This window comes from Mustela putorius, unplaced genomic scaffold (genome assembly GCF_011764305.1).
Source record: "Mustela putorius furo isolate JIRA1106 unplaced genomic scaffold, ASM1176430v1.1 tig00000430_pilon_pilon_pilon, whole genome shotgun sequence".
Classification (NCBI taxonomy): domain Eukaryota; kingdom Metazoa; phylum Chordata; class Mammalia; order Carnivora; family Mustelidae; genus Mustela; species Mustela putorius.
The window spans coordinates 814,493-839,296 of NW_025421377.1; the positions used below are offsets into that span (position 1 = coordinate 814,493).

Here is a 24,804-nt window from a genome sequence, read left to right on the forward strand (position 1 = left end):
ATACATTATTGGAATCAACTTTACCGCCCGTTTCCTTACAGAGGCAGTAAAATATTAGCCACATCAGTAACAGCAGGGGGAGTTTATTTCGACTTTCAAATTTTAAAATATTTGCTCTATTATTCTGGTATTTGGTAGGAACCTGAATCTCTACACGCTTTCAGACTACAACAAACACTAGGGCAGCGCTCGCCCCCACGTGACTTCCAAACCGCCTCTCGCGGAAGCGCGCTGACGTCATCCGGCCGTGCGACCTGCGGACGCCGACCCGCGGCGCTGCGTCTCGGGTGTCGCGCCGCCGGAAGCTCTAGTCGGGCCACGGCGGCCACAGTACTTTTTCTTCTCCCGCGGCGTAACGCTGGTTGCGTCTTTCTCTCTGGGCTCTTAGCGGCGGGCGTCTTTGCAAACTTGGGGCGCAGGCCATGGCGTCGAACGGTCCCGAGACCCTGTCCTGACGCCTCCGTAGCGCGGAGGGATGTGGACTCCTGTGGGTCGTGGCAGGTGGCACGGTCGCGCGCTCACGGTGTGGGCCGCCGCAGCTGCACATCGGGGGCTCCTGGAGCCTCGTCCCACGCCCACCCGTGAGGCTGCTGCCAAGTCCAGGACTCTCGACCGGCTCTACAGCTCTGCCGACCGCAAGGTGACCCCCATGAGTCTCTGATTAACCGTGTTTTAAAACTAGGGGGGGACGTTCCTTGCAAAAATGTAGGCTGGAGGGGCTTCCTAGACGGCGTGTGAATGCGGGTTGAGATTGCGTGGGGGAGGTAGAGCTAAGAGCGCGCCTCGCTCTCGGGTTTCTGGAGGCTCCACCGCTCCCCACGGTGACCTTGGGCAAGTCACTTCCCGAGTTCACTGCCTTGTAATGTCAGTAACTAATTTATTGGTTATGCGAGGCACTGATGCAGGGGTTTTGCGTGTTTTGAATTCTCCTACAAGCCTGCTGAAGAGGCTAGTGTAACCTCCATTTTCCTGCAGCTTACTAGCTCTGTGGCCTGGGGAAGCTACTTGAACGTCCTGTAACTTTTTTTCAGTGGTAAATGAATGAGATAAGAATAAAAGAATGGCTCTTCCTGAGGATGGTAACTACGTAAGGAATAAGACTTTTTAGTCCGATATCTAGAATGGAAGACGTGCTGGGTATGCTTTAGCTTCTGTTTCTTAGTTGATTTTAAGTGATCCAAAGCAAACTTTGTTTTCTGAGTGTTCGTTCTTGTGGTGGAGAAGGTGAGGAATTCAGCAACTTTTAAAAAAAGACACTGTTTATTTACTAGGAAAAGATACAGTTTAGGCAGGGAAGTAGAGTAATTGAACACAAGTTAGGAGTACCTGGAAAAAAACAAGACTTAAAGTATGATAATGCCCTCTTCTAACATGCTTGTGGAATGTAAAATGGATTTATCTTGCAATTCCAAGTTCTTAAAAGTGGTACAGTCCTGTGTATCTTTTTAATCGAATGGCAATCTTAAGGGCAGTGTGGGAAATACACCGGGCAAACAAATCAGGTTTAGTTTTTAATCAGAATTTCTTTCAAATGTAAGTTGCACTTTCATTGTTTGCTTTGTATTGGAACATTTATGAAAAGAAAACGTAAAGCCCCTGAGTATTCTGTATTTCATTATAGTTTTACTTTTTTTTTTCTTTTTAAGATTTTACTTATTATTTGACAGACACAGTGAGAGAGGGAACACAAGCTGGGGGAGTGGGAGAGGAATAAGCCGGCTTCCTGCTGAGCAGGGAGCCCAATGCCCAGCGCAGAGGCTGTTCCCAGGACCGCAGGACCCCAGGATCATTACATGACTGGAAGGCAGTCACTTAACAATTGAGCCACCCAGAAGCCCCAAGAATTTTACTTTTTTAATGCTGATTATAAGATGGATTTGCTTGAAAAAATAAAACGTTTAGAGTACCCAAAAAGATGGCATATTCTACTTGAATAACCATTTTTAGCAGTTTGCAATGAGTCTACATAAAACATTAAAGAAGATGTATATAACTAAAAATCGGGAGTTACATTTTAAAATATTTTAAAATTTTGAATGATAAGAGGATTTTTCCTTTTTTTTTTTTTGCTATCTTTTTTTCCCTCTCCAAAGAAGTTGCTAAATAGCATAATTGTATCTGATTAAACTTTTGAAGATTCTATTAGGAGCACAGATTTTAAAATAGATTTGACTGCTGACTAAATGTGTGATGACAAAGAATTTCCTTTTTTTCTTAAAACTTTTCTGTCGTTTTTTTTTGTTTGTTTGTTTGTTTGTTTGTTTTTGCTTCAAACAGTTTTATTAGACCAGGCACTCTAAGGCTGATCAGGAATTCTAGGTATCTTGTGTTCTTCTTTCATGAAAATAAATTCATTTCCTCATTGGCCCTCTAAGTGGTGGAAATATTTATAAAGGACTCTTCTTTAGCTTGGTTGTCACCTTGACTGTGAAACTGATACATTTGATAAGTGTGGTTTTAATCATTTGCTTGTAATTAGAGTTTAGCCATAAACCTTTTTATTGTCATAGGAATGTTATAACATGAAATGGTTTAGACTAAAGGAATAATCTTTGAATTAATATTCTTTTTTCATATAATGCAAAATGTATACTCATAAATGTTTTATTTTTCTTCCCTTTCTAGGAAAAAATTGACCTATCTAGATTCTCTGTTGAAAATATTAGAAATTTCAGTATAATTGCACATGTGGATCATGGCAAAAGTACTTTAGCTGACAGGCTCTTGGAACTAACAGGTATTTTCATTTTATGTTATATAGTTAATTGATGGCCATGAGTAATTAATCATCATTTTTACTATGATTTTTAAAATTTTGGTTTTAATTTTATATGTAATATTGTGTCTTTAAAAGCCCGTTGAAGTATCAATAAGTATTTCTCTTTATAGGCACAATTGATAAAACAAAAAATAATAAGCAGGTTCTTGATAAATTGCAAGTGGAACGAGAAAGAGGAATCACTGTTAAAGCCCAGACAGCATCTCTTTTCTATAATTGTGAAGGAAAGCAGTACCTTTTAAATCTCATTGATACACCAGTAAGTTTAATATTTTATCTCTCTTGTTAAGTCAGCCTTGTATGAATAGTGGGGAAAAATCCTTGTTCAGTTTTTGAACTGAACATAAACACTTTGCTCTTTGTTTTCTCAGTGTTCTTATGTTTGAGTAATTGTTTCACAAGTAGAGGCTAAAAAAAGAAATGACTAACTTTTTATCAAGGGGAGTCAGTAGATTTGCCATAATGCTCCTCCCTAAAAATATTACAGCTAACTTTAGAAATATCAATATTTTTTGTTTTGCAGGGCCATGTTGATTTTAGTTATGAAGTATCCAGATCACTCTCTGCTTGCCAGGGTGTTTTACTTGTGGTTGATGCAAACGAGGTAGGTACTTTTAATTTCATGTGGTGTGATACGCTCTAGGTTATTTCAGGATATTTTCCTTAAAATGTATTTTGGAAATAGAATTTTTGTGTTTGAAAATAATAAGATTTATTGTATTATTTAAGCCAAAGCACATGATTTAGTCCTGGTACTTTGAATTTTATTGCGCTAAAGCAGTCTGTGAAATTGACTAGTTCATATTTTAAACACTTTAAGCTGATCAGATGAATGAAGGGAATGTTGAAGTATATTATATTTACATTCATCCTACCAAATACTTGTTTTTTAGTAGTTCTTTATTGGGGGTTTTAATATTAATTTTTAGCAGAACTTGAAAATGAATCTATTTTGGAGGTTATTTTGGGTGATTTTAAGGTAATAATGTTTTAAGTTTAAAGAAACATGTCAGTAACATTACCAGGTTCTTGTTTGGTATAAAGAGAACCATAAAAACATATTTGTTGATGATGTAAGACCTATTATGTACTATTAAACTAAGCTTTTGATATAATTCAGTTTCTCACAAACTTTTCATTTAAAACCCAACATAATTGTTGTGTTAAACCTTTCTTGTTCCTGTCAGGGAAAGTTTATATCTAGCTTATACACATAGTACAGGGTTTTATAAACCATATCGTATGACTGTGCCTTTAGTAGGCTTTCATGACCTTGAGGTTCATGTTTCACTTTTTTTTTGTCTCCAGTAATGCTCCCCAAAGTGAAAGGAATTTTCACAAGGATTTAGCCAGATTCATAGATAGGACAGCTAGAAATTATTCTTGAAATCCAGTTGAAAGAACTAAGGTACAAAGGTTTTATCACTGTAAGATTACAGATCTAGTTAGCTAATGTGCCAGGACTAAAACACAAGTTTTCTGCAACTGATTATAATAGTATTTCTTGTTAGCCATTTTTCCTTTGTGGAAATACTTTATATATATTCATGGAAGTATAGACATTGTACTTTACTCTGTACCTCTGCTTTTGGTGAAGATGTATGGAGTAGCTTAAATTATAAGTTTTGTGATAAATGGTAGAATGGTCATATCAATATCTTCTGTCTTGATATTTTTAGGGTATTCAAGCGCAAACTGTAGCAAACTTCTTTCTTGCCTTTGAAGCACAGCTGTCGATAATTCCAGTTATAAACAAGGTAATTCTAGGGGTGCCTGGGTGGCTTAATGAGTTAAGCCTCTGCCTTCAGCTCAGGTCACGATCCCAGTGTCCTGTGATCGAGCCCCATATTGGGCTCCCTGCTTGGCGTGAATCCCACTTCCCCTGCTTGTATCCCTCTCTTGCTGTGACTCTCTGTCAAATAAATAAATAAAACCAAAAATAAATAAATAAATAAATAAACAAACAAGGTGATTCTAATGAAACAACAATAATGTTTATTATTTTATTTTCTAAAAGGTGTTTGACTATTTAAGTATACTATTTTTTATATGAGGAATCTTCAATTATATATTAAATGTATTGGTAGGATTTATTTCTTTAAATTGCACATGATAGAAGTGCAACTCAAACTCCTGTATCCTTACACGTAGTTGAGAAGGCTGTCTCCCTGAATTGACATGGAGTGATTGAAGACTGTTTCTTTAGGAAAGAAATATATGCACAGCAGCCAAAAAATTATGTTTATCACTCTAAAACATATATTGGAAAAGAAAAAGCACTTAAGATCTTGGGGAAAACAGTGTAACATATGAAACATAACAGTTAAGTACTAAGCTGAGTACTGTTGGTAAACCTTAGCTTTTATATTTTGAAATTAATAAAGAATCTTAATCTAAAAATCTTCATTATGGGGTGCCTGGGGGGCTCAGATAGTTAAGTGTCTGATTCTTGATCTCAGTTCAGTTGTGAGTTTAAGCCCTGCATTGGGCTCTGCTCAACATGGATCCTACTTTAAAAAACAAACCAAAAAAAAAACTGCATTGCATTCAGTTGAATTTTTTTATAATGGAGTTAAGTTTAAATGAGGCATAGTTGTTTATGGTAAGACAGTTTGTTGTCATAAGTTACATCTAACTTGTAAAATCAGTTTACCTGGTGTTGGTTGATACGTTGTTATTGAACTCTTCTGCCTTGAATTGCCTGCTTCCTAAAATTTTTGCATGCTCTGCTTTGCCTACCCTCTGTTTTTCGGTAGCCATACTTGTTAAAATTATATTGCCTATGAAAAATAGAGGTATCAGTTATCATAGGTATGCTTTTGATTGTCTGAATGCTATTAATATGTAATACATTTTGTTTTTACTGTGTTAAGACATAATGAATTTTTTTCTTAAGGTAGATCTGAAGAATGCTGATCCTGAAAGGGTTGAAAAGCAAATTGAAAAAGTGTTTGATATTCCAAGTGATGAATGTATTAAGGTAAAATACCCTTTTTCTTGAAGACATGCTTTAAAAAATGTCGGGTATTGGCCTAAGTGAAATTTCATAGTATTTGATAGCCCATCGATATATAAAGTTTTCATAGTTTTACAAAGTTCTTTTTACTAATATTTCATTTGATCTTCACCAAAAATCCTTATTACATGGTTAGGACAGATAGGAATTATTTTTACAATCCAGTTGAAAGAACTAAGGCACAAAGGTTTTATCACTTTCTTAAGATTACAGAGCTGGTTAGCTAATGTGCCAGGACTAAAATACAAGTCTTTGCACCTGATTACAGTAGTATTTCTTGTTAGTGTTTTGCCTCTGTGGAAATACTCTCTCTATATATTTATTTATTTAAAGGTCTGTTTATATTTATTTTACGGAGAGAGTATCAAGAGTGGGGGTGGCAGGTGGAGGGAGAGAGAATCCTCAAGTATACTCCCTACTGAGTGCAGAGCCTGACTCAGCGCTCAGTCCCAAGACCTTGAGATCATGACCTAAGCCAAAATCAGGAGTCAGAGGCTTAACTGGCTGTGCCACCCCAGCATGCCTGGAAATACTCTCTTTAAAGAACAGATTCAAATTAATTACAAGGCATTTGTATGTATTAGTTTTGGAATTGACAAAGCTTTTTTTAATAATAGAACTAGATATAGTAATAATCTTAAACAACAGATTTTATTTATATCAAAGTTGATACTACCTTTTTTTTAAAGATTTTCTTTATTCATGACAGACAGAGAGATAGAAGGAGGCAGAGGCAGAAGCAGGCTCCCCGCTGAGCAGAGAGCCCTATATGGGACTTGATCCCAGGACCGTGGGATCATGACCTGAGCCCAAGGCAGATGCTTAACCAACTGAGCCACCCAGGCACCCAAAGTTGATATTACTTCAAATTTGAATTTTTTTATTTACCTTTTAAATGATGACTAGGTGTTGAATAGCCATGGCCAGACTGTGCTGTGCTATGTTGTAAGTGTGTCAGTGCAACAGTATAGCATCAGCTTCCATTTCGGTCTCATTTGATTTTTTGAAAAAGCTAGTTTTAGATGATGAATTATTTTCTTTTGTTTAACACAGTGGAGGATTACATACAACATGGTATTAACTGAAAAACTGTTTTTTTTTCCCTGTGGAGATAGATACACACATAGAGAATTTAATAGTTTTTATTACAAAGAGGGACCTCATTATAAAGCAGTCCTGGAATTGTGGTGTCATAACTTGGGTTATGTTAAAGTATAATGAACTATTCTGATTTTAATACATCTTTACAAAATTTATTCAGATACTTATTTGGAATGTGCCAGCTAGGGGCACAGCTGTGAACAGGCTAGATAAGACTGTGATATCATTGTGTTATGTTTTCCTTAGGGAGGCCGTCATTAAATGAGTAAAGAAAGAAGTAAGTGAGTAAGTGTAGTAATTATTGAATAAGACAGGTATTATCAAGAAAATTCATTTAGCAGATTGTGTTGTTTCAGGTGGAGTATCATACTTAACTATAGAAAAGTAATTTTTTCTCAGATGCTATGATGCAGAGTAACTTAGGGCATCTCTGATGAACTGAGACTAAAGAAATGAATGTTGGGAGAAACTTCCAAGAGGAGGAAGGAGCAAGTGTATAGGCTTGGCATGTTTAGCAAGGTTTGGCATGTTTAAGGAACAGAGCAGAAGCACATTAGATGAGATGGCTTTGTAGGGATAGGCAGGAATCAGGTCATGCTGAGACTCTTGCTGTGCTGACGTTTGAAAATGATTCTATGATAAAGGATTTTAAGGTAAGTGAGGAAAATAAACTGATCTGGTTGCTTTATAGAGAGTTCATTAGAAAACAATAAGAGGTGAGGGGAAATTGGTTTGCTATAATAGCTAAAGTGCTTATACAGGTGGCTAAGTATGTGATGTTGATGTTGGAGAATTCGGCAGATTTGATGTTTATTTGGAGAGATAGGAAATAGATACTTGGATAGGAGAGATTTGGTGTGGGTTACATGTGAGGAAGTGGAATAAAGGGAAGAATCGGGTAGCTTTGGGTTTAAGCAAGTAGCTGCTACTAGATGAGGAGGAGTTGGAAAGGAAATGATATAGGAGAAAATAGAAAGCTTTGCTTTTTCTATTAGACATCCAAGTAGAGATACTGTGTAAATCTTTTTTTTTTTTTAAAGATTTTATTTATTTGACAGAGATCACAAGCAGGCAGAGAGGCAGGCAGAGAGAGAGAGAAGGAAGCAGGCTCCCGGCTGAGCAGAGAGCCCGATGCGGGGCTTGATCCCAGGACCCTGTGATCATGACCTGAGCTGAAGGCAGCGGCCTAACCCACTGAGCCACCCAGGCGCCCCAAGAGATACTGTATAAATCTTTAATTCAGGCATTCATGGAGATAATTGTGGTCAGAGATAGATACTTAGGAGTTGTTAACATGTATGTGGTAAACAAATAGGGTTTCATAGGGAAAAGTGTAGAGAAAAGATCCTAAGAGTCAAACTACATTGTTGTGAATTTGAGGGTGTTACAAGTAAGAACTAGAGAAGGATTTGAGTCGAATTCAGAATAAAAAGTATGGAAGGATTGAGTCTTCAGAGAAGGGGGAATAATTTCCAAATTATAGAAACTGCAAAGAGGTTGTGAGTATAGATACAGATAAATTCATATATTTTGGATAAGGAAGTTTGTGATATTTTCTGTTTCCTTAAAGAAAATAGCAGGCAGAGTCATCAACAAGAGTGAATTGGCCAGAGGGGAAAATGTGTAGATTGAAAAAGAAGGTAGTGTGAAACACCTTACTGAGTGGTAATGTGAATTTACTATGGGTTGCATCTTGGGAAGTTAGGAAGTTTAACTGCACGTTCAGATGTGTGGACATGAATTCAGAGAAACTTTCCAGACCAGTTACTTGATTTTTCTCCAGTAATGTTGAGCCCTTTGTATTATAGGCACAGAAAAGACACTTGCTGGGGCACCTGGGTGCCTCAGTCAGTTAAGTGTTTGACTTTGACTCAGGTCATGATCTTGGGGTCTTAGGATCCAACCCTGTGTTGGGCTCTATTCTCTGCAGGGGGTCTGCTGCTCCCTTTGTCCCTCCTCCTCCCGCTTGTGCTCATTCACTCGCTCTTTCTCAAATTAATAAAGTCTTAAAAAAAAAAGGTAAGACACAGTGTTGGAAGCAGTCACAGTTGAGTTTTACCAACCTTATGATAGGGAGAGAATCGGTAGTGGTTGAACAGTGATTGTAAATAGTGGACCTCGGAGTTTCCGCTGGGAAAGGAAGGGGCATGGGGCTAATAGTGAAAGGAGATAGTCCATTCAGTGGTTTAGAGATGGGAACTTGAAGGATTGTTGCAAAGAAGGTACTGGAGTCTAGAGCAGTGGTTCTCGTTAGGGGGTATTTTTTCCTTGTAGGAAACATTTGGCAATATCTGGAGGTGATTTTTGTTGTTATACTGGGGAGTAGGTGCTATGGTCATCTTGTGGGTAGGTGACATGCCATAGATTCTGTTAAAAATCCCTTAAGACAATTATCAGTCCAAACTGTCCTTAGTGCTGACTTGAGAAACTGATCCGGAGAGAGTTTAAAGGTTAAGAGGTGATGTTTAGGAAATGGGTTTTAAAATCAAGATTTCAGAGATAGTCCAGCTATTAGTTATGACAAAGTTGAGTCATACCTGTGTTTTTTGAGTCTTCAGGCTTGCGCTCTCAGTGCGAGAAAAATAGTAGTAATATCCCTTGTAACTGCATGTGTGTTATCCACATATATTGTTTATTCTCTTTACACAACAATCTTGAGATTTAGGAAAAACATGAATGTTCATTTATTAGATGGGGAACTTGAAGCTCAAATATGTATTGCTCAAGTCATACAGTCCATAGAGTCATAACTGTTACTCAGGTGTTTTTAAACTCTTAAGACCACTGCTCTTTCATTACCGTAATCAGAATGTTTTTGCAGTTTAATCCAAGAACCACAGACTCACCTAACTGTATTGGAAGGACATTTGTCAGTATAGTATATGCTTTGTGCTTCCTTTTATTACTGTCTTCAAATTCATAACTGTTAGAATTCTTTCTTTTTTCTAATTATAAAGCTCAGTCATCTGGATAGAAAAGTAGTCTTTAAATCCTTATTTTTTTAATATACTTTTTATTTTAGATATCTGCTAAACTTGGAACAAATGTTGAAAGAGTTCTTCAGGCAGTCATTGAAAGAATACCACCGTAAGTATTTTGCTATTTTTGTACTTTTTACTTATCTTTAATAGTACAAAGGCCATCAGTCTGATCTCTAATTTTAGATTAGACTATACATGTGGTGAGTGATAATACATTATTTTTAGTTGTACATAGAAATCAAGTCGAGTATAGAAAAAGAAAGCAAACAAGGGTGAATGAGTTCTCTTCTTAATAATCATTGTAATAGGGGTGCCTGAGTGGCTCAGTGGGTTAAAGCCTCTGCCTTTGGCTCAGGTCATGATCTCAGGGTGTTGGGATCCAGCCCCACATCCGGCTCTCTGCTCAGCGGGGAGCCTGTTTCCCCCTCTCTCTGTCTCTTCCTGCCTCTCTGCCAACTTGTGATCTCTGTCTGTCAAATAAATAAATAAAATCTTAAAAAAATAATAATAATCATTGTAATAGGGGCACCTGGATGGCTCAGTGGGTTGAGCCTCTGCCTTTGGCTCGGGTCATGGTCTCGGGTCCTGGGATCAAGCCCATGTTGGGCTCTCTGATCAGCGGGAGCCTGCTTCCCCCTCTCTGTTTGCCTCTCTTCCTACTTGTGATCTCTTTCTCCATCAAATAAATAAATAAAATCTTAAAAAAAAAATCATTGTAATAAAGAGACTTGAATAAATTAGCATTTATTGTGTTTTAATACTGAATAAATGTATTTCATCAGTTTCATAAATCATATTAAAACATTTAAACTCAAGGTTGAAATAAAATTAATATAAAAATAGGCATTATACTTTTTGGGAAGATATTTTTATTTTGGCTGTCACTTATTAGCCTTTCTTAGGTACTAGAATAAATTAAGCATAATAATATTTAAATAATAGTCATTAAGAGTTTAATTAATTATATGTACATTTTCTTTTTACTTATTTTAATAGTCCTAAAGTGCATCGCAAAAATCCCTTCAAAGCTTTGGTGTTTGATTCCACATTTGACCAGTATAGGGGTGTGATAGCCAATGTAGCGTTATTTGATGGAGTGGTTTCCAAAGGAGATAAAATTGTATCTGCACATACTAAAAAGACATATGAAGTTAATGAAGTAGGAGTTCTGAATCCTAATGAGCAGCCAGCACATAAACTGTAAGTAATCTGTAGTAGTAATTAAAATAGATTTGTATGTGTTGCAATTTCTGCTTTTCTCAGCTTGGTATGCTTAGAATGATCCCAGTATTGTAAGTCAGAGAAGAAAAACCCAAACTGATAATTTAATGCACCTAAATATTAAGTGCTCTTGCAAAAGGAATCTCATGTGTGAAGGACAGTATAAATTTGATATATTTTTATTCCTTTTTACTAGTCATAACAAATTTTATGATCTGCTGTATTTGATGAGCCAGTGAAAGAGATGGTTCTGTCACCATCCAAATCATACTGGGTATCAATTTTGATATTTAATTTTTTTGTAGTTAGATTTTTCAACACAAAAGTAGTGAAGACAATTTGGTAATTTTTTCCTTTTGTATGGAATTCATTGTAAAACTTTGTTTAAAATCCATGGCACATGGGGTTAGTAAGGTCATGTGTATTAGAAAAACTGAATTCTGAGTTCACTGACAAATACAGAGTGCCTGCTCCATCAGTACTGAAAGGTACTGATGAAATAAATCATCTGGCACATACCAGGAGCATTCTAAGGTCTTTGTTTCCTCATCTGTAAAAATTAAGGTAGTGGCCATATAGGTCACACTTGATAGTTTAATGCTTGTTTAAAACCAGCACTATTTTGCTCAATACATTTTTTATTTAATAGAGTCATAAAGTCTATTTTAATTTTACTCAAAAGATTTCTGAAGTCTGTATTCCATCATGTAGTGCATACATTGACCATTACTGTATCTTCACTTTAGATTCTGATACCTTATCCTAAATGTAAATTAGTTTATCATGTAGGAAATTTGCTTTAAAAAAAAAAAAAAGAAACTAAGCTAAAACTCTGAAATCTTGGGATATGCTCTTTTCATACAAGAGAAACATCAAATTGGTGCCAGATTTGTTTAGAGTTCACATTTTTCTGCTTGGTTTTAAAAATTTATTTTTTTAGAGCACATTAGTGACACAATTCATTAATAAAATAATGTTTTACACTTCAAGAAGTTATTTTGTGTTTCTGAGCTTAGTTTTACTTTGTTTACATTATATTTGGAAGCTGTTGTTTAATATGCAGAGGTGGGCAGAGACATGAGGAAGGCCATAGACTTGTGTTTTAGAGGTCCTTGATAATGGACTGTAAGGCATGGTATGTTCTTTTGCTGACAGTTTAGTGTTGAGAATTGATACGTAATACTTACTTTGAATTAGATGAGGTTTTCTTTGGAAAATATAATAATTTCCGGGAAGGGTAATTGTGAGTATGCACTTGAAACATTAAAGCAGTAAATATTTCCATATAATAATTTTATTTAGATATGCAGGACAGGTGGGCTATCTGATTGCTGGGATGAAAGATGTCACTGAAGCACAAATAGGAGATACATTATATTTACATAAACAACCAGTGGAGCCCTTGCCTGGGTTTAAATCAGCGAAACCAATGGTATTTGCAGGTGAGGAGCTCACAAATGCAGGATGAGGGCCAATTTATTATGTAAATTGAAATAAGAATTATTAGAAATACTCATTTTAAATAACAGCTAATTCCAAAATATTCTATTTCTTTTAGTTTTTTTGTGTGCTATTTATGTATCAGTTAATTTCGTATGTATAGTGCAACTTGATGTGGGAGATCATTTCCTACATATTTTTTTTATCACTTGTCAGAAAGTATAAGCTCTTAAATGAGTTCTCTGGTATTTAAAGAACATAGATTTTCTTTGTTTCACTAGAGAGTAAATCATTGCATTTGGAATATTTTTTTAGTTAGGATGTTTTCATTACTAATTGTCAGTGGACATTTACTGACTGCCTTTCTGTTAGTTGGACTTTGTTTAATATTGTACAGTACTGGTGTAGACATGGCAGAGGATAGTGTTACCTCTCATATGCACGACTTCACAACCTTTTACTACTCTGTGATGTTAAAGACATTTGGAAAAGGAAGGCTTGGTTGAAGGTCATCAAGTTACTCTGTGCTGGATATCTAGCACTGCTTTTCTCCCTTTCTTTGTGTCACTAGGAAGTGTGAAGTTTGTTTACTCCCACGTTAGGCAGAGTCAGTCATTTGAGTTTTGGAGGATGTGAGAGATGAGGATGATTAATTTTGATCCTGGAAGCTTTGCATATTTATTTTTAGGCAGATTTTCACATGTGATAATTAGACATCGTTGTGTCCTCAGGAATGTACCCTATAGACCAATCTGAATATAATAACCTGAAGAGTGCTGTAGAAAAGTTGACTATCAATGATTCCAGTGTGACAGTTCATCGGGATAGTAGCCTTGCCTTAGGTGCTGGCTGGAGGTAAGATTCTTTTCTCTGTAGGATCAAATTTTTATTGAAAAGTAAAGTTTGTTTTTTTTTTAAAGATTTTATTTATTTATTTGACAGAGAAAAATCACAAGTAGATGGAGAGGCAGGCAGAGAGAGAGAGAGGGAAGCAGGCTCCCTGCTGAGCAGAGAGCCCGATGCAGGCCTCGATCCCAGAACCCTGAGATCATGACCTGAGCCGAAGGCAGCGGCTTAACCCACTGAGCCACCCAGGCGCCCTGAAAAGTAAAGTTTAAGTGGTTCATTGGTCCTGAACATTTCATCTCTGAAGATAAATTCTTAATAGTGTAGAGTGAACCAACATAAACATCTGCCTATTTCACATTGTATTCATACTCTATGGGTAAACTTTATGGCAATTTTAAATAGAATTCCAATAGAAATTTTTTTTTGAAATTTTCAGTCCTATTTAATGAAGTTTTGTTAGCATTTTATTATGTGAATTGCTTGAATGACCTTTTTTTTTTTTGGATTGCCTTTTGATTCTACCCATCCCCCACAAAATAATATTCTATTATTTATAATTTTTTATAATACTATAATATATAAATATATAGTATATAAATAATATATGCATAATATAGTATTATAGTCTGTAACACTCTATTCGTCAAAGAAGCCAGAGCGCATGATGCATAAACATTTTGGAGTTTGCCTTTTTCTCCCCCAGGTTGGGATTTCTTGGACTTTTGCATATGGAAGTTTTCAACCAGCGACTGGAGCAAGAATATAATGCTTCTGTAATTTTGACAACCCCAACTGTTCCATATAAAGCTGTTCTTTCATCAGCAAAATTGATAAAGGTACTATTGTGAACCAGCATACAAGGGAAAACTAAATAAGTGTGTGTCTATATATGCAGAACGCAGGAGAAACTTTTTAGTACACCATTACCTGACTAGCTTTTACATGAAATATTTCTTGATTAGTAGCATTAAAAATTGAATTATTTTATGATTAATGCTGAAGAAGCCACTTGAGAACTAATTTATGCAGTATTTTTCTTAACCTGATAGAAATCTATGTATTATTGATACTATCCTGTTACTGAGAGTAAAACGCAGAATCATTGATTATCTGTCTAAATCCAGTACAGAAATTAAGAATATAATTTGGTCATAAGTAGTTTATCTTAATGAAAGGTGAAGTATTCATGGCTACCTGGCTATAGGAAATTTTAGACTTCAAGGTAGTGTTAGAGACAGTATTGTCTCTGAGTGATAGAGACAGTATTCTATCTGAATGGTAGTCTCTTCATTTTAAACAAATTTTAACTTTGGCATCTGTAAATATTTTCCAACAAAATGAACTTAGGAAACTAATGGTAATGCCTTATAAGGGCACTTTTACATCATATTTTTTCTAAGTGGTACATAAGATGTGCTTAGTAGATGTCAATGAGCGGGATACATTACTTACTAAAAATTGTTACTAAGGGGTTATGATTGGGTGGTTTTTAAAGTACAGAGCATGTTAGGGGTGCCTGGGTGGCTTAGTGGGGTAAAGCCTCTGCCTTCAGCTCAGGTCATCATTCCAGGGTTCTGGGATCGAGCCTTGCATTGGGCTCTCTGCTCAGCAGGGAGCCTGCTTCCCCCTCTCTCTCTGCCTGCCTCTCTGCCTACTTGTGATCTCTGTCAAATCTTTAAAAAAAAATAAAATACAATAAAATACAAAACCTGTTAAGATAATAGCTTAACCTTTAGGAATTCTTTTGATTTTATTAATTCAGCAAATGCAATTATAATAAATTCTAACATTTACTATAAATTAAAAGATTTTAAAGCGTGGTAATTAAGACTTATTTTTAGCTGTTGGTGATTTTTCTTATTTTTAGGAATACAGAGAAAAGGAAATTACAATCATCAATCCTGCACAATTCCCTGATAAATCAAAAGTAACAGAATATTTGGAACCAGTTGTTTTGGGTACAATTATCACACCAGATGAATACACTGGAAAAGTGATGATGCTTTGCCAGGTATAAGTGTGATACAGTTTAATATAAAAGTAAATTTTAGTCCTCTCTAACAGTGGTTTCCCACTTAGGTTTCTTCTGAAAGTTTTCTCTCTGTAGAGCACATTGAATTTGTAAGAACTTTTCATAAAGATCTATATCTAATGTGTATATATATACACATACTATGTATGTATATATATATGTATATGAGAGATGTAGGTATAGATATACTTCTGACTTGAAATATTAGCCCACAGGAAAGAGATTTGATGCTTATTTATACTTACTAGCTCAAAGAACAATTTCTTTTAGCCTTTATAGTACTTGAAAGTGAGGATAGTTTGAAAGATTACTGTAATACTTTACACTTTTGACTAAAGGGTGGGTATTCCCTATTTTGCCTTAGTTTTTGCCACAATGTAATAAAGGACTTAATCTATAAATCATAGTCCTCAAAAAAACTATTTGAAGTACTCTGACATATATTGGAAAGAACTCTCAAATGATTTCTAGTGGACTTGAATTTTAATTCTGTAATCACAAACTAGAAAACTTGGGTCAGTTGCTTAATTTCTTGGGACTAAGTTTATTTGTAAAACAAGAAATCAGAACTTTGATGTTATCTGTTGTTAATTTGGTTTATCATTAAGTACTCTATAATTTTAAAAAGATAAAATTGTTAGATAAAGACAAAGGATTAAAAGCTTTGGTAATAAATACAATTAAAATATGAAATAGTTGTCTCTGTATTAAAAGTGTTATTTGCAAGTTTGTTAAATATTCCTTCATTTTGTTCACTGTTTATTAGGGTTTGTAAGGAAATTTTAGGTTGGGATATTGACCTCTTTCTATAGTCATTGTAAATCATTTCGTCAATAGGTTATCATTAAACACATTTCTTTTTTCTTTTTTAGGCTCGAAGAGCAGTTCAAAAGAATATGATGTATATTGATCAAAATAGAGTTATGCTTAAATATCTCTTCCCTTTGAATGAAATTGTGGTGGATTTTTATGATTCTTTGAAATCCTTGTCTTCTGGATATGCTAGGTAAAACTTAAATTCAGATACCTGGATAATTCTTTTGAAATACTGACCAACATGAATATAGAAAGGCTTGAAGCAACCTTAAAAGTATTAGAGAGTACTCCTAATTTGCTTATGGAAGAATGAGTTCCTTTACTTCATAAAACTTTTAGCCTTCTTCTAATAAAAAAATTATAGTGTCCTCTTCATGAAGGAGTATACTCCTCTGTCCATTAAAAATTACATGTAATTTTTCAAAGCCACTGTGATCTTAGTGGCACATTTGTATGGTGGCACATTGGATTCCTGTGTTATATAATCCTAGGAGCACCTGTATATATTTGGAAAACAGAAGTACATATTTAGTCTGTAAAAAATGCTACATGTGTCCCCATACCTGTGGACACTTTATTAACTCGGTCTTCCAGAATAAGTGGTCCACATTATGAAAACCATTGTCTAATCTCCAGGAGTGTTTGGAGGAACAACCTGATAGAAGTGAAGGAAGATTTAATACTAAGTAACAAAGAACTCCATGCATAGCATTTTGGGAGTATTTTATGTTGGGGTAAATAAGTCTAGATGCCCTTAATACCCTGAGATCTTAAGTTATTGGATAACATATATTGGGATATTAAAGAAAGTATAAAGTACACTGGGAAAGTAGGGAAAATGAACATTCACATCTGTAAAATACACATGCACCTCCATGCATGTGCGGGCATATTTAATACTAACATTCAAAGAAAGATTCGTGTTCAAAGAACATGCTACAGTGATCTGGAAATTTAGCTTTATGAAATGAGTGTTAGATGAAAGAGTTATTATAATTGATACAAAGGAGTGTTCTTTTTTTTTTATGTATTGAGAAACTTTTTTATACCTTTTCAGCCAATTTTTTTCTTATGTGTCTTCTTTCAGACAAGAACATAAGCAAATAAGTGGCAGTGGGATTTAAAGTAGAACGAATTGAGGCAGCATGTCATTAAAACAGTTACTGTGGGGCGCCTGGGTGGCTCAGTCAGGTGGGCATCTGCTTTCAGCTCAGGTCATGATCACAGAGTCCTGGGATTGAGCCCTGAGTCAGGCTCCTTGCTAAGCGGGAAGGCTACTTCTCCCTCTGCCTCTGGCTGCTGTTCTCCCCCCTGCTGTGCTCTCTCTCTCTGACAAATAAATGAATAAGATCTTTAAACAAACAAAAATAAAAATTATTGTGGTTAAAAGAATAATTACTGAGCTGAGTGTTTATAAACATTTTTAATGAAGTCTGTCAATTGTAGTTTGCATTTAGATACTTCTTTATGAGTTAAGTGGTCTTAAAATCTTTTAGCTTAGAAACTTAAACGTACTTCAGATTAATGAAAAAACATATTTAATTTTGAACTATGTGAAAATAAAATAATGCCACCTTTCAGAATTAAGGTGATTCTTATGTTCGAGATGGATCTTTTTTACATGTAGTCAGTTCCTAAGAATAAAAATGCATCATAGTCTAAGTAGCCTAGCCATTGGCCTCTCCTGGACTTCGATAAGGAACAATTTCTCTTATACCAGGTGGCAAGAATCTTCTGCAGCTGGGTCAGAAGAAGAATTCCTTTGTTATTTGAGGACTGTCGTGAGGCTGCTTCTCATACTTAACTTGATGCAACTGTTTGTCCTTAAGCCTGCACGTAGCCTTTTTGAGTCCTAAATGTGTTCCTGCATCCAGGGGTACAGTTGAATGAATAATCGGTGTTTTGAATAGAGATTAGGTTTCCATTTGGCTGGCTTGGAAACAGAGACGTTTGCTTAATGGTTTCTTTTGGAAAAAAATGAATGAAGAAATTCTAAAATTTTGGAGCACAGAGAATTTTAAAGTTATAAACAGGTGAAATCGAGGGACTATGTCTAGATTTTATTTTTCTGCATATACTTAAGGTGATATCTTTCATATAGTAAATGCTTAATATTTATTGAAAGGATTTTAGCAAAACTTTAGGTAATATGGTTTTTATGGTTTTAGAGAGTATTAGTATCAACTTGTGACCTTTTTGCTTTAGAAACCAAAAATTAGCAGCTCTAGGCATTCGTTTGTTTTAAAATTAAGACAGTTTAGGACTATATATGTTCTTATCCATAGTTTAAAAGATATGTAAGCATAATGAAAGTTTCTTTCTCACTAAACTTCCGTTTTGAGAGTTAAACCTGTTTTGATTAGCATTGTAAGCTTTTACCATATTTTTTAATAGTAATAGCAGATGCTAATCAAGTGCTTTAAAAGTGCTAAGCTAGGCTCTGTTTTAAACACTGTTTTTGTATTAGGTACTGTTTCAGTGCTTTACACGGATTAACTCATTTCATCCTCAAAAAAGCCCTGTGAAGCTTTAAGCCGAAGAGTAGTGTAAGAAATCCAAAAATCTTATTTATAGTGACTATCAGTACCATAGCATTTATTTAACTGGTAATAGAAAGCTAAACAAATCCATACTTACTGAATCTTGGAGAATGACGTATTAATACATACTGTTGTCTACAGCCAGCCAGCTCTTGGGAGGAAACATTGGGAAGAAAGTGACATTTGCCTTCTGTGTCCCATTTTCCTAGACTGGCTTACAAGTTTATTTTCTTTTCCCCTGTGAAGCATGTTTCCCTTGCTTTTGCCTTTCATTTTGTAAATGTGAAAAGATGAGGGAGTTTGTTCCTCACTGTGGTCATATAGATCCTGTTTATGTGAAATGTATATTTACTATTTTGATAGATCTTTGGGTCAGGTGTAAGAGAGTGGGTAGAAAAAATGTTTTTTGTTTTTTTTTTTTTAAGATTTTTAAAAATTTATTTATTGGACAGACCGAGATCACAAGTGGGCAGAGAGGGAGGCAGAGAGAGAGAGGGGGAAGCAGGCTCCCTGCCGAACAGAGAGCCCAATGTGGGGCTCGATCCCAGGACCCTGGGATCACGACCTAAGCCAAAGGCAGAGGCTCTGACCCACTGAGCCACCCAGGTGCCCCTAGAAAAAATGTTTTGCAAAGAAAAATAATGCAGTCTTTTGGGAAGTATGTTTATCTATTACTTGGATGTTCTTTCTTGTTAGTTTTGATTACGAAGATGCGGGCTACCAGACTGCAGAACTTGTAAAAATGGATATTCTACTGAATGGAAATCCTGTAGAGGAGCTGGTAACTATTGTACACAAGTAAGTCGAATAGAAACTAATCATGGAATGTGAAAGTAACCACTTTTGACATGTTTTTATTTAATTATGGATTACTTATTTTTATTTGACAGCTATATTTTGAAAACTTACAAGTAATTAAATTTGCTTGTACTGGGGCACCTGGGTGGCTCAGTTGTTAAGCTGCTGCCTTCGGCTCACGTCATGATCCCAGGGTCCTGGGACTGAGCCCCGCATTGGGTTCCCTGCTTGGTGGGAAGCCTGCTTCTCCCTTTCCCACTCCCTCTGCTTGTGTTCCCCCTCTCGCTGCATCTTTCTCTGTCAAATAGATGAATAAAATCTTTAAAAAGAAAAAAATTTCCTTGTACTAGTTTCTCTTTCCATTCTTTTTCCATACTGTTAAATGCGAAAGAATAGAATTGCAATAGCTAAAAAGGAGAGTGTCTTGGAAAGAAGTATTTCCCTCACCAGAGTAATGTAGAAGAAACGGTTTTAAACTTTATGATAGATTTAAAATTGAGAACAAAAAGGTTTTCTTTTTAAGAACAAGACGTTTTTTATATTAATTTTATAATGAAAAATGAAATCTCCTACATGTTCAGCCCATTGATAAAAATAAATAGTGGAGCACCTCTTTAATAATCCTGTTAAGCTATTAAAATTATACTATGAAATAATCTTAAGTGACATAAAATGCCTATTAAATAAAAGGTTAGACATATATTCACTATGATTCAAACTATAAAATATCAAACATATACAGGAAAATAATGGAAGGATATATGTTTTTAACATAGACATTCTAAAATGTTTAACACTGGTTTTCTATAGATGAAGGGTATGGCATCAATAATGGTTTTGTTTTTTTGTTGTTTTTTTTTTTTTTTTAATTTTATTTATTTATTTGAGAGAGAGTTAGTGAGAGAGAGCATGAGAGAGGAGAAGGTCAGAGGGAGAAGCAGGCTCCCCAGGGAGCTGGGAGCCCGATGTGGGACTTGATCCTGGAAGTCCAGGGTCACGACCTGAGCCGAAGGCAGTTGCTCAACCAACTGAGCCACCCAGGCGCCCAATAATGGTTTTTATGTATGTTTTTCTACATTGCCTGTAATGGTCATAATGTTATTTTTGCAGTCAGAAAAGTCATATGATTCAGAGTAAGAGATGTTTATGACAGATGAATTCCATTTGAATCTTCTTGAGAACTCACCTTTACATTGATTATGCATATGGACTAGAAAGGTACTTGAAATGTTCATATTTATGATATGTAAATAGTTGCATTTTCTCTCTCAGAGACAAAGCACACTCTGTTGGCAAAGCCATATGTGAACGTCTTAAGGATTCTCTTCCTAGGCAGCTGTTTGAGATAGCAATTCAGGCTGCTGTTGGAAGTAAAATCATTGCAAGAGAAACGTGAGTTGAAATTCATTTTTGTTCTTGTTTTAGAAATGGCAAATGGTTAGAAATGATAGGATTGGAACTGTATTATGAAATAATATTGAAAAATTTAACTTCACATTGGCATAGACTTTGTTCCTACATGTAGAAATAAATACTAATCTGTTTTTAATTCCACTTAATTGATAATTGTTGATTTACTTAACATTTAGTGATATTATTTATAATAATATAGTGGGCATGGGTTTGAGGAATTGCTTTATTTCCACTCAATTTACTGAATGACTACTGAATTTCCTGGGTAAGGTATGGCTTATAAACTAATAGCAACTGAAACTTTTTAAGAAGTTCTGAGGGGAAAAAAAGGTTTTGGAGATACTCTTCCAAAAGATAAAACTAAATTATGGTTTTTACTTGAAGCACTTAATATCACTTTTCAGAACTACCCAATTTAGAGATTAGAGGGTTGACAGACAGAGGAATGCTAACATGTTGAGTTTTGTATTGTAGATTGATTATGAGATCTGTAGCAGACATTGAAGATAGACTAATTTATGTAGAGAATTGGTCTTTATGTATGAGAGATGTGATACACAAATCAGAACACAGAATAAGCTGCTCTACTAGTAACAGTAAGTGCAGGAAATATTGTGTAACATATTTCCTTGGTTTCTGGAAAATCAGAAGTGTCCCCTAGCTGGAAATTGCCAATCAGTTGTAGTTTAAACCCAAACCTACATGTATCAGTAGTGGTGAAATTACAGCCAACATTTTACATAGTCATGGGATAAATTTTATGCCTATATTTGCAGTGAGTTTCATTTCCTAAGGCAATTTAGTTTTAGTTAGTTGTTCTGAATTTCATGAGTACCCAGAGATTGGGCAGAACATAGTTAATAACTAGGGATTATCCTGGAAAGCACAATTTAAAATAGCAAATAATTCCAACATGTGTGTTGAGGTAGAAGATACCTTAGAGAGGGAAAAAAAAATAGGTTTTTATATCTTAAAAGAAATACATATAAATGGAACTTTTTAAAATTTCTAAATTTCTTAGAAACACTGTAGAAATACATTAGTTTGTATCTGTTTGGGTGGATATATTAAAATTATTTAGTTTGCCCTGAAAAGGGCTTTATAAAAGAAATAATTTTTTTATATTCCTAGTCACTCTTAACCCACATGTGGTAGAGTTAGTAATGTGATAACCATTTTTCAGTTTTTTGGAAGTAGTAGTGGTAAGAACAGTTTTAGGTTGAGCCAGAAATGATGTTAGGATGTTATACTTACTCTTGAATTTGGCCTAAATCAAGACTACCCACAAGCCCTGATGTTTTTTATTCTTAATAAAATTTATGTTAATGTTCATGTTGAATCCATTTTCTGTTTTATGTCAAATACATAAAAATAGATGCAAGAGCATTTGAGCTATTTGTTTATGGCAGTTTTACTTAGGTATGACATGATTATTTAAATCTGCAAAGAGGAGATTGCTTTTGAAAATAAAATTCTTATGAAGAGTATATTGAAATGATACAATTTTTATATAAAATTTCTTGTTTTACAGTGTGAAAGCTTATAGGAAAAACGTTTTGGCAAAATGTGTACGTATTTGCCTGTATTCTACTTTTTATTAATATATCTGTTTTCTTGAGTTTAAAGTAAGGGGGAGATATAAATATATTGGTTTCCATTGTTTTTATAATAACCATTTCATCTCTAGTTTTCTTCTTAAATAGTTATATCTCTGCTTGACTGTTAATATATTCATTTTGATAACATTCTTTCTTTTCCATCCGATTTATAAAAATTTCCTTTATATGAAGTATTTTTGTAATACTTATGATCAGGATAACATGTTTTATTGATCTAATTTATAAGGAGAAATTTTGAAGACAATGACTGTGTCTTACTCTGGGAAGAGTATGGCAATTTGAAATCCACCTCTCCTACATGGCTTTGCCGTTTGTGGTCTCCTCTATTAAAATTTCTTAACTCAGTTATGAGAAATAAATGGTTAATGCTTTTTTAAATCCTTAATGTGAGACTGGCCCAGTTATGCCTGTGTGAATTTATTAGACTACGGCTATATGATCCAGAATTTTAAGACTTGAATCAGTAAGAGGCTTGATAATTAATTCTTGACATGCATAACATAATGTTGGGTTTCCTTGGTGATCTTCATCTCCATCTAAAAAATATATAAACCCTTTATTATTCTTTGAGATGTTAAATTATGACCTGCTATGAAGGTGATTAGAAAAGTAACTTTGCGGATGTCTACCTCATGGGTAATAACTGTTAGGTTATTATAGTTCTGTTGATGTCTGTTTGTACTTGTATGATTTTCTGTGGAGTGATTTGAACTTTCAATTTTTAAAAATATTTTTCAGTATGGTGGTGATATTACCCGAAAGATGAAACTTTTGAAGAGACAAGCAGAAGGAAAAAAAAAACTGAGGAAAATTGGCAACATTGAAGTTCCAAAAGATGCTTTCATAAAAGTTCTAAAAACACAATGTGATAAGTAATTGGTGGAAAAAAATACAGTGAATTTTCATAAATTAAAACTTGTGTATCTTTTAATTTTTTTCATAATTTATATGTTGATGACAATGAAAACTATAAAATTTGCTAGGTGCTTTCTGGGTTTTTAGGTTTAAAGAACCTATTTGCTCTTTGAAAAGTAAGTAGTAGGTGGGTTAAGAACTTGGATTCTGAAGCCATATTGTCCGGTTTCACATTTCTGTTCCACCACTCACTAGAGCAAGGTAAATTATTACTTAACCTCTCTGTTTTACTCTTTAGTGAAGTCAGGATTATGCTGTTATTTACCTCCATAGGTTGTTGTGAAGATTGTATCATACAGTATGTTTAAAATACTCAGTGTATGACACAGTAATGTTTAGTGAATCTTAACTATTTTGTTTTCTTGAACATTTTTTCTTACACTGAATGACCCCATAATTAAGATTCTAATTCAAGTCTATGATATTTTCAGAATCACCTAAGTATCAGTTTGTTTAGCTGCATAAATTTAGATTTATAGCAGTCAGTTATTTAAAAAGTCAGTAGCATTCTAGCTGAACATGTGCTGTCTAGTTTTTGTTAAAATTTTTATAAATAGAAGTTTAATACACATCTAAATTAAAATAAGGGTAGGGGCTATTAACATGAACATGCATTGGGTGCAAAGCAGTAGGTGTTTGGTGTTAGCAGAGGCTGTTATTAATAGCAATTTTAGTAATTATTGTCTAGATTTCATAGTTGATGACACAAAGCTTTCGTTAACTTGATGTCACACAGCCAGTGAATGGCTGTCATGCTTCAAAGCATGTGTTCTTACCTCCACTGTTGGTGAACAAACCAGAGGGTAAATTAGATACTTTAGCCATTTAATTTTGTTCTGTACCTTGAATGAACTAAATGAAGTAAATGTCTTTTAGGGATAAGACTATCAATGTATTTTATACTAGGATTATTACATAATGAGGTAATTCTAACTATAAGATAGTGGGATTTACTTAAAATTGTGTATAGAAGTTAATTAACCTGTGACTTTGTCCTATTTACATCATCTGCTCAGGTATCTTCCCTGTCCTCTCTAGCTGTAATAGAACAGTTGAAATATGAGGTTCCATAATACTTGTATTTTGAGTAGTATATTTGAAACTAGAAGAGCATTTACATATAATTTCTAAATGTTCTGTTCTACCAGTATCAGGTGAAAGTTATAGGTTGGTACCTGGCACAAAGTATGCACCATGTGTCTACCATTTAATATTTGTGCTTTATTAGTATGTGTATAATTTAGATACATTTAGTTCTCTTCCTTTAAGCAGTATTAGTAGTAG

General features: G+C 34.8%; 1 protein-coding gene across 4 annotated transcripts; it reads left to right on the forward strand.

Annotated features, from left to right (window-relative positions):
- Window positions 1–254: 254 nt before the first annotated feature.
- GUF1 (GTP binding elongation factor GUF1) lies at window positions 255–23,520 on the forward strand. 4 transcript variants are annotated; one of them, XM_004764904.3, is made up of 17 exons: window positions 257–640; window positions 2,626–2,737; window positions 2,890–3,038; window positions 3,303–3,383; window positions 4,459–4,536; window positions 5,676–5,759; window positions 9,919–9,983; window positions 10,874–11,077; window positions 12,401–12,540; window positions 13,270–13,393; window positions 14,091–14,223; window positions 15,255–15,398; window positions 16,292–16,425; window positions 19,472–19,573; window positions 20,846–20,965; window positions 22,518–22,554; window positions 23,344–23,520. In XM_004764904.3, the coding sequence occupies exons 1-17, from the start codon at window positions 476–478 to the stop codon at window positions 23,479–23,481; spliced, it is 2,010 nt and encodes a 669-aa protein (XP_004764961.1). In that variant the 5' UTR covers window positions 257–475; the 3' UTR covers window positions 23,482–23,520. The 4 variants fall into 4 exon arrangements, 3 of the variants coding, with proteins under 3 accessions (XP_004764961.1, XP_044935638.1, XP_044935637.1); XM_045079702.1 differs by having other exon boundaries at window positions 259–649; XM_045079703.1 differs by lacking the exon at window positions 19,472–19,573 and having other exon boundaries at window positions 257–649.
- The last annotated feature ends 1,284 nt before the right edge of the window (window positions 23,521–24,804 follow it).

What these genes read in the sequence shown, in the direction of transcription:
- GUF1 (XM_045079702.1), top strand. Translation starts at nt 476, where the DNA reads ATGTGGACTCCTGTGGGTCGTGGCAGGTGGCACGGTCGCGCGCTCACG. An exon ending in CCGACCGCAAGGTGACCCCC is followed by an intron (nt 650 to 2,625) that starts ATGAGTCTCTGA and finishes TTCCCTTTCTAG; the next exon opens with GAAAAAATTGACCTATCTAG. An exon ending in TAAATCTCATTGATACACCA is followed by an intron (nt 3,039 to 3,302) that starts GTAAGTTTAATA and finishes TTTGTTTTGCAG; the next exon opens with GGCCATGTTGATTTTAGTTA.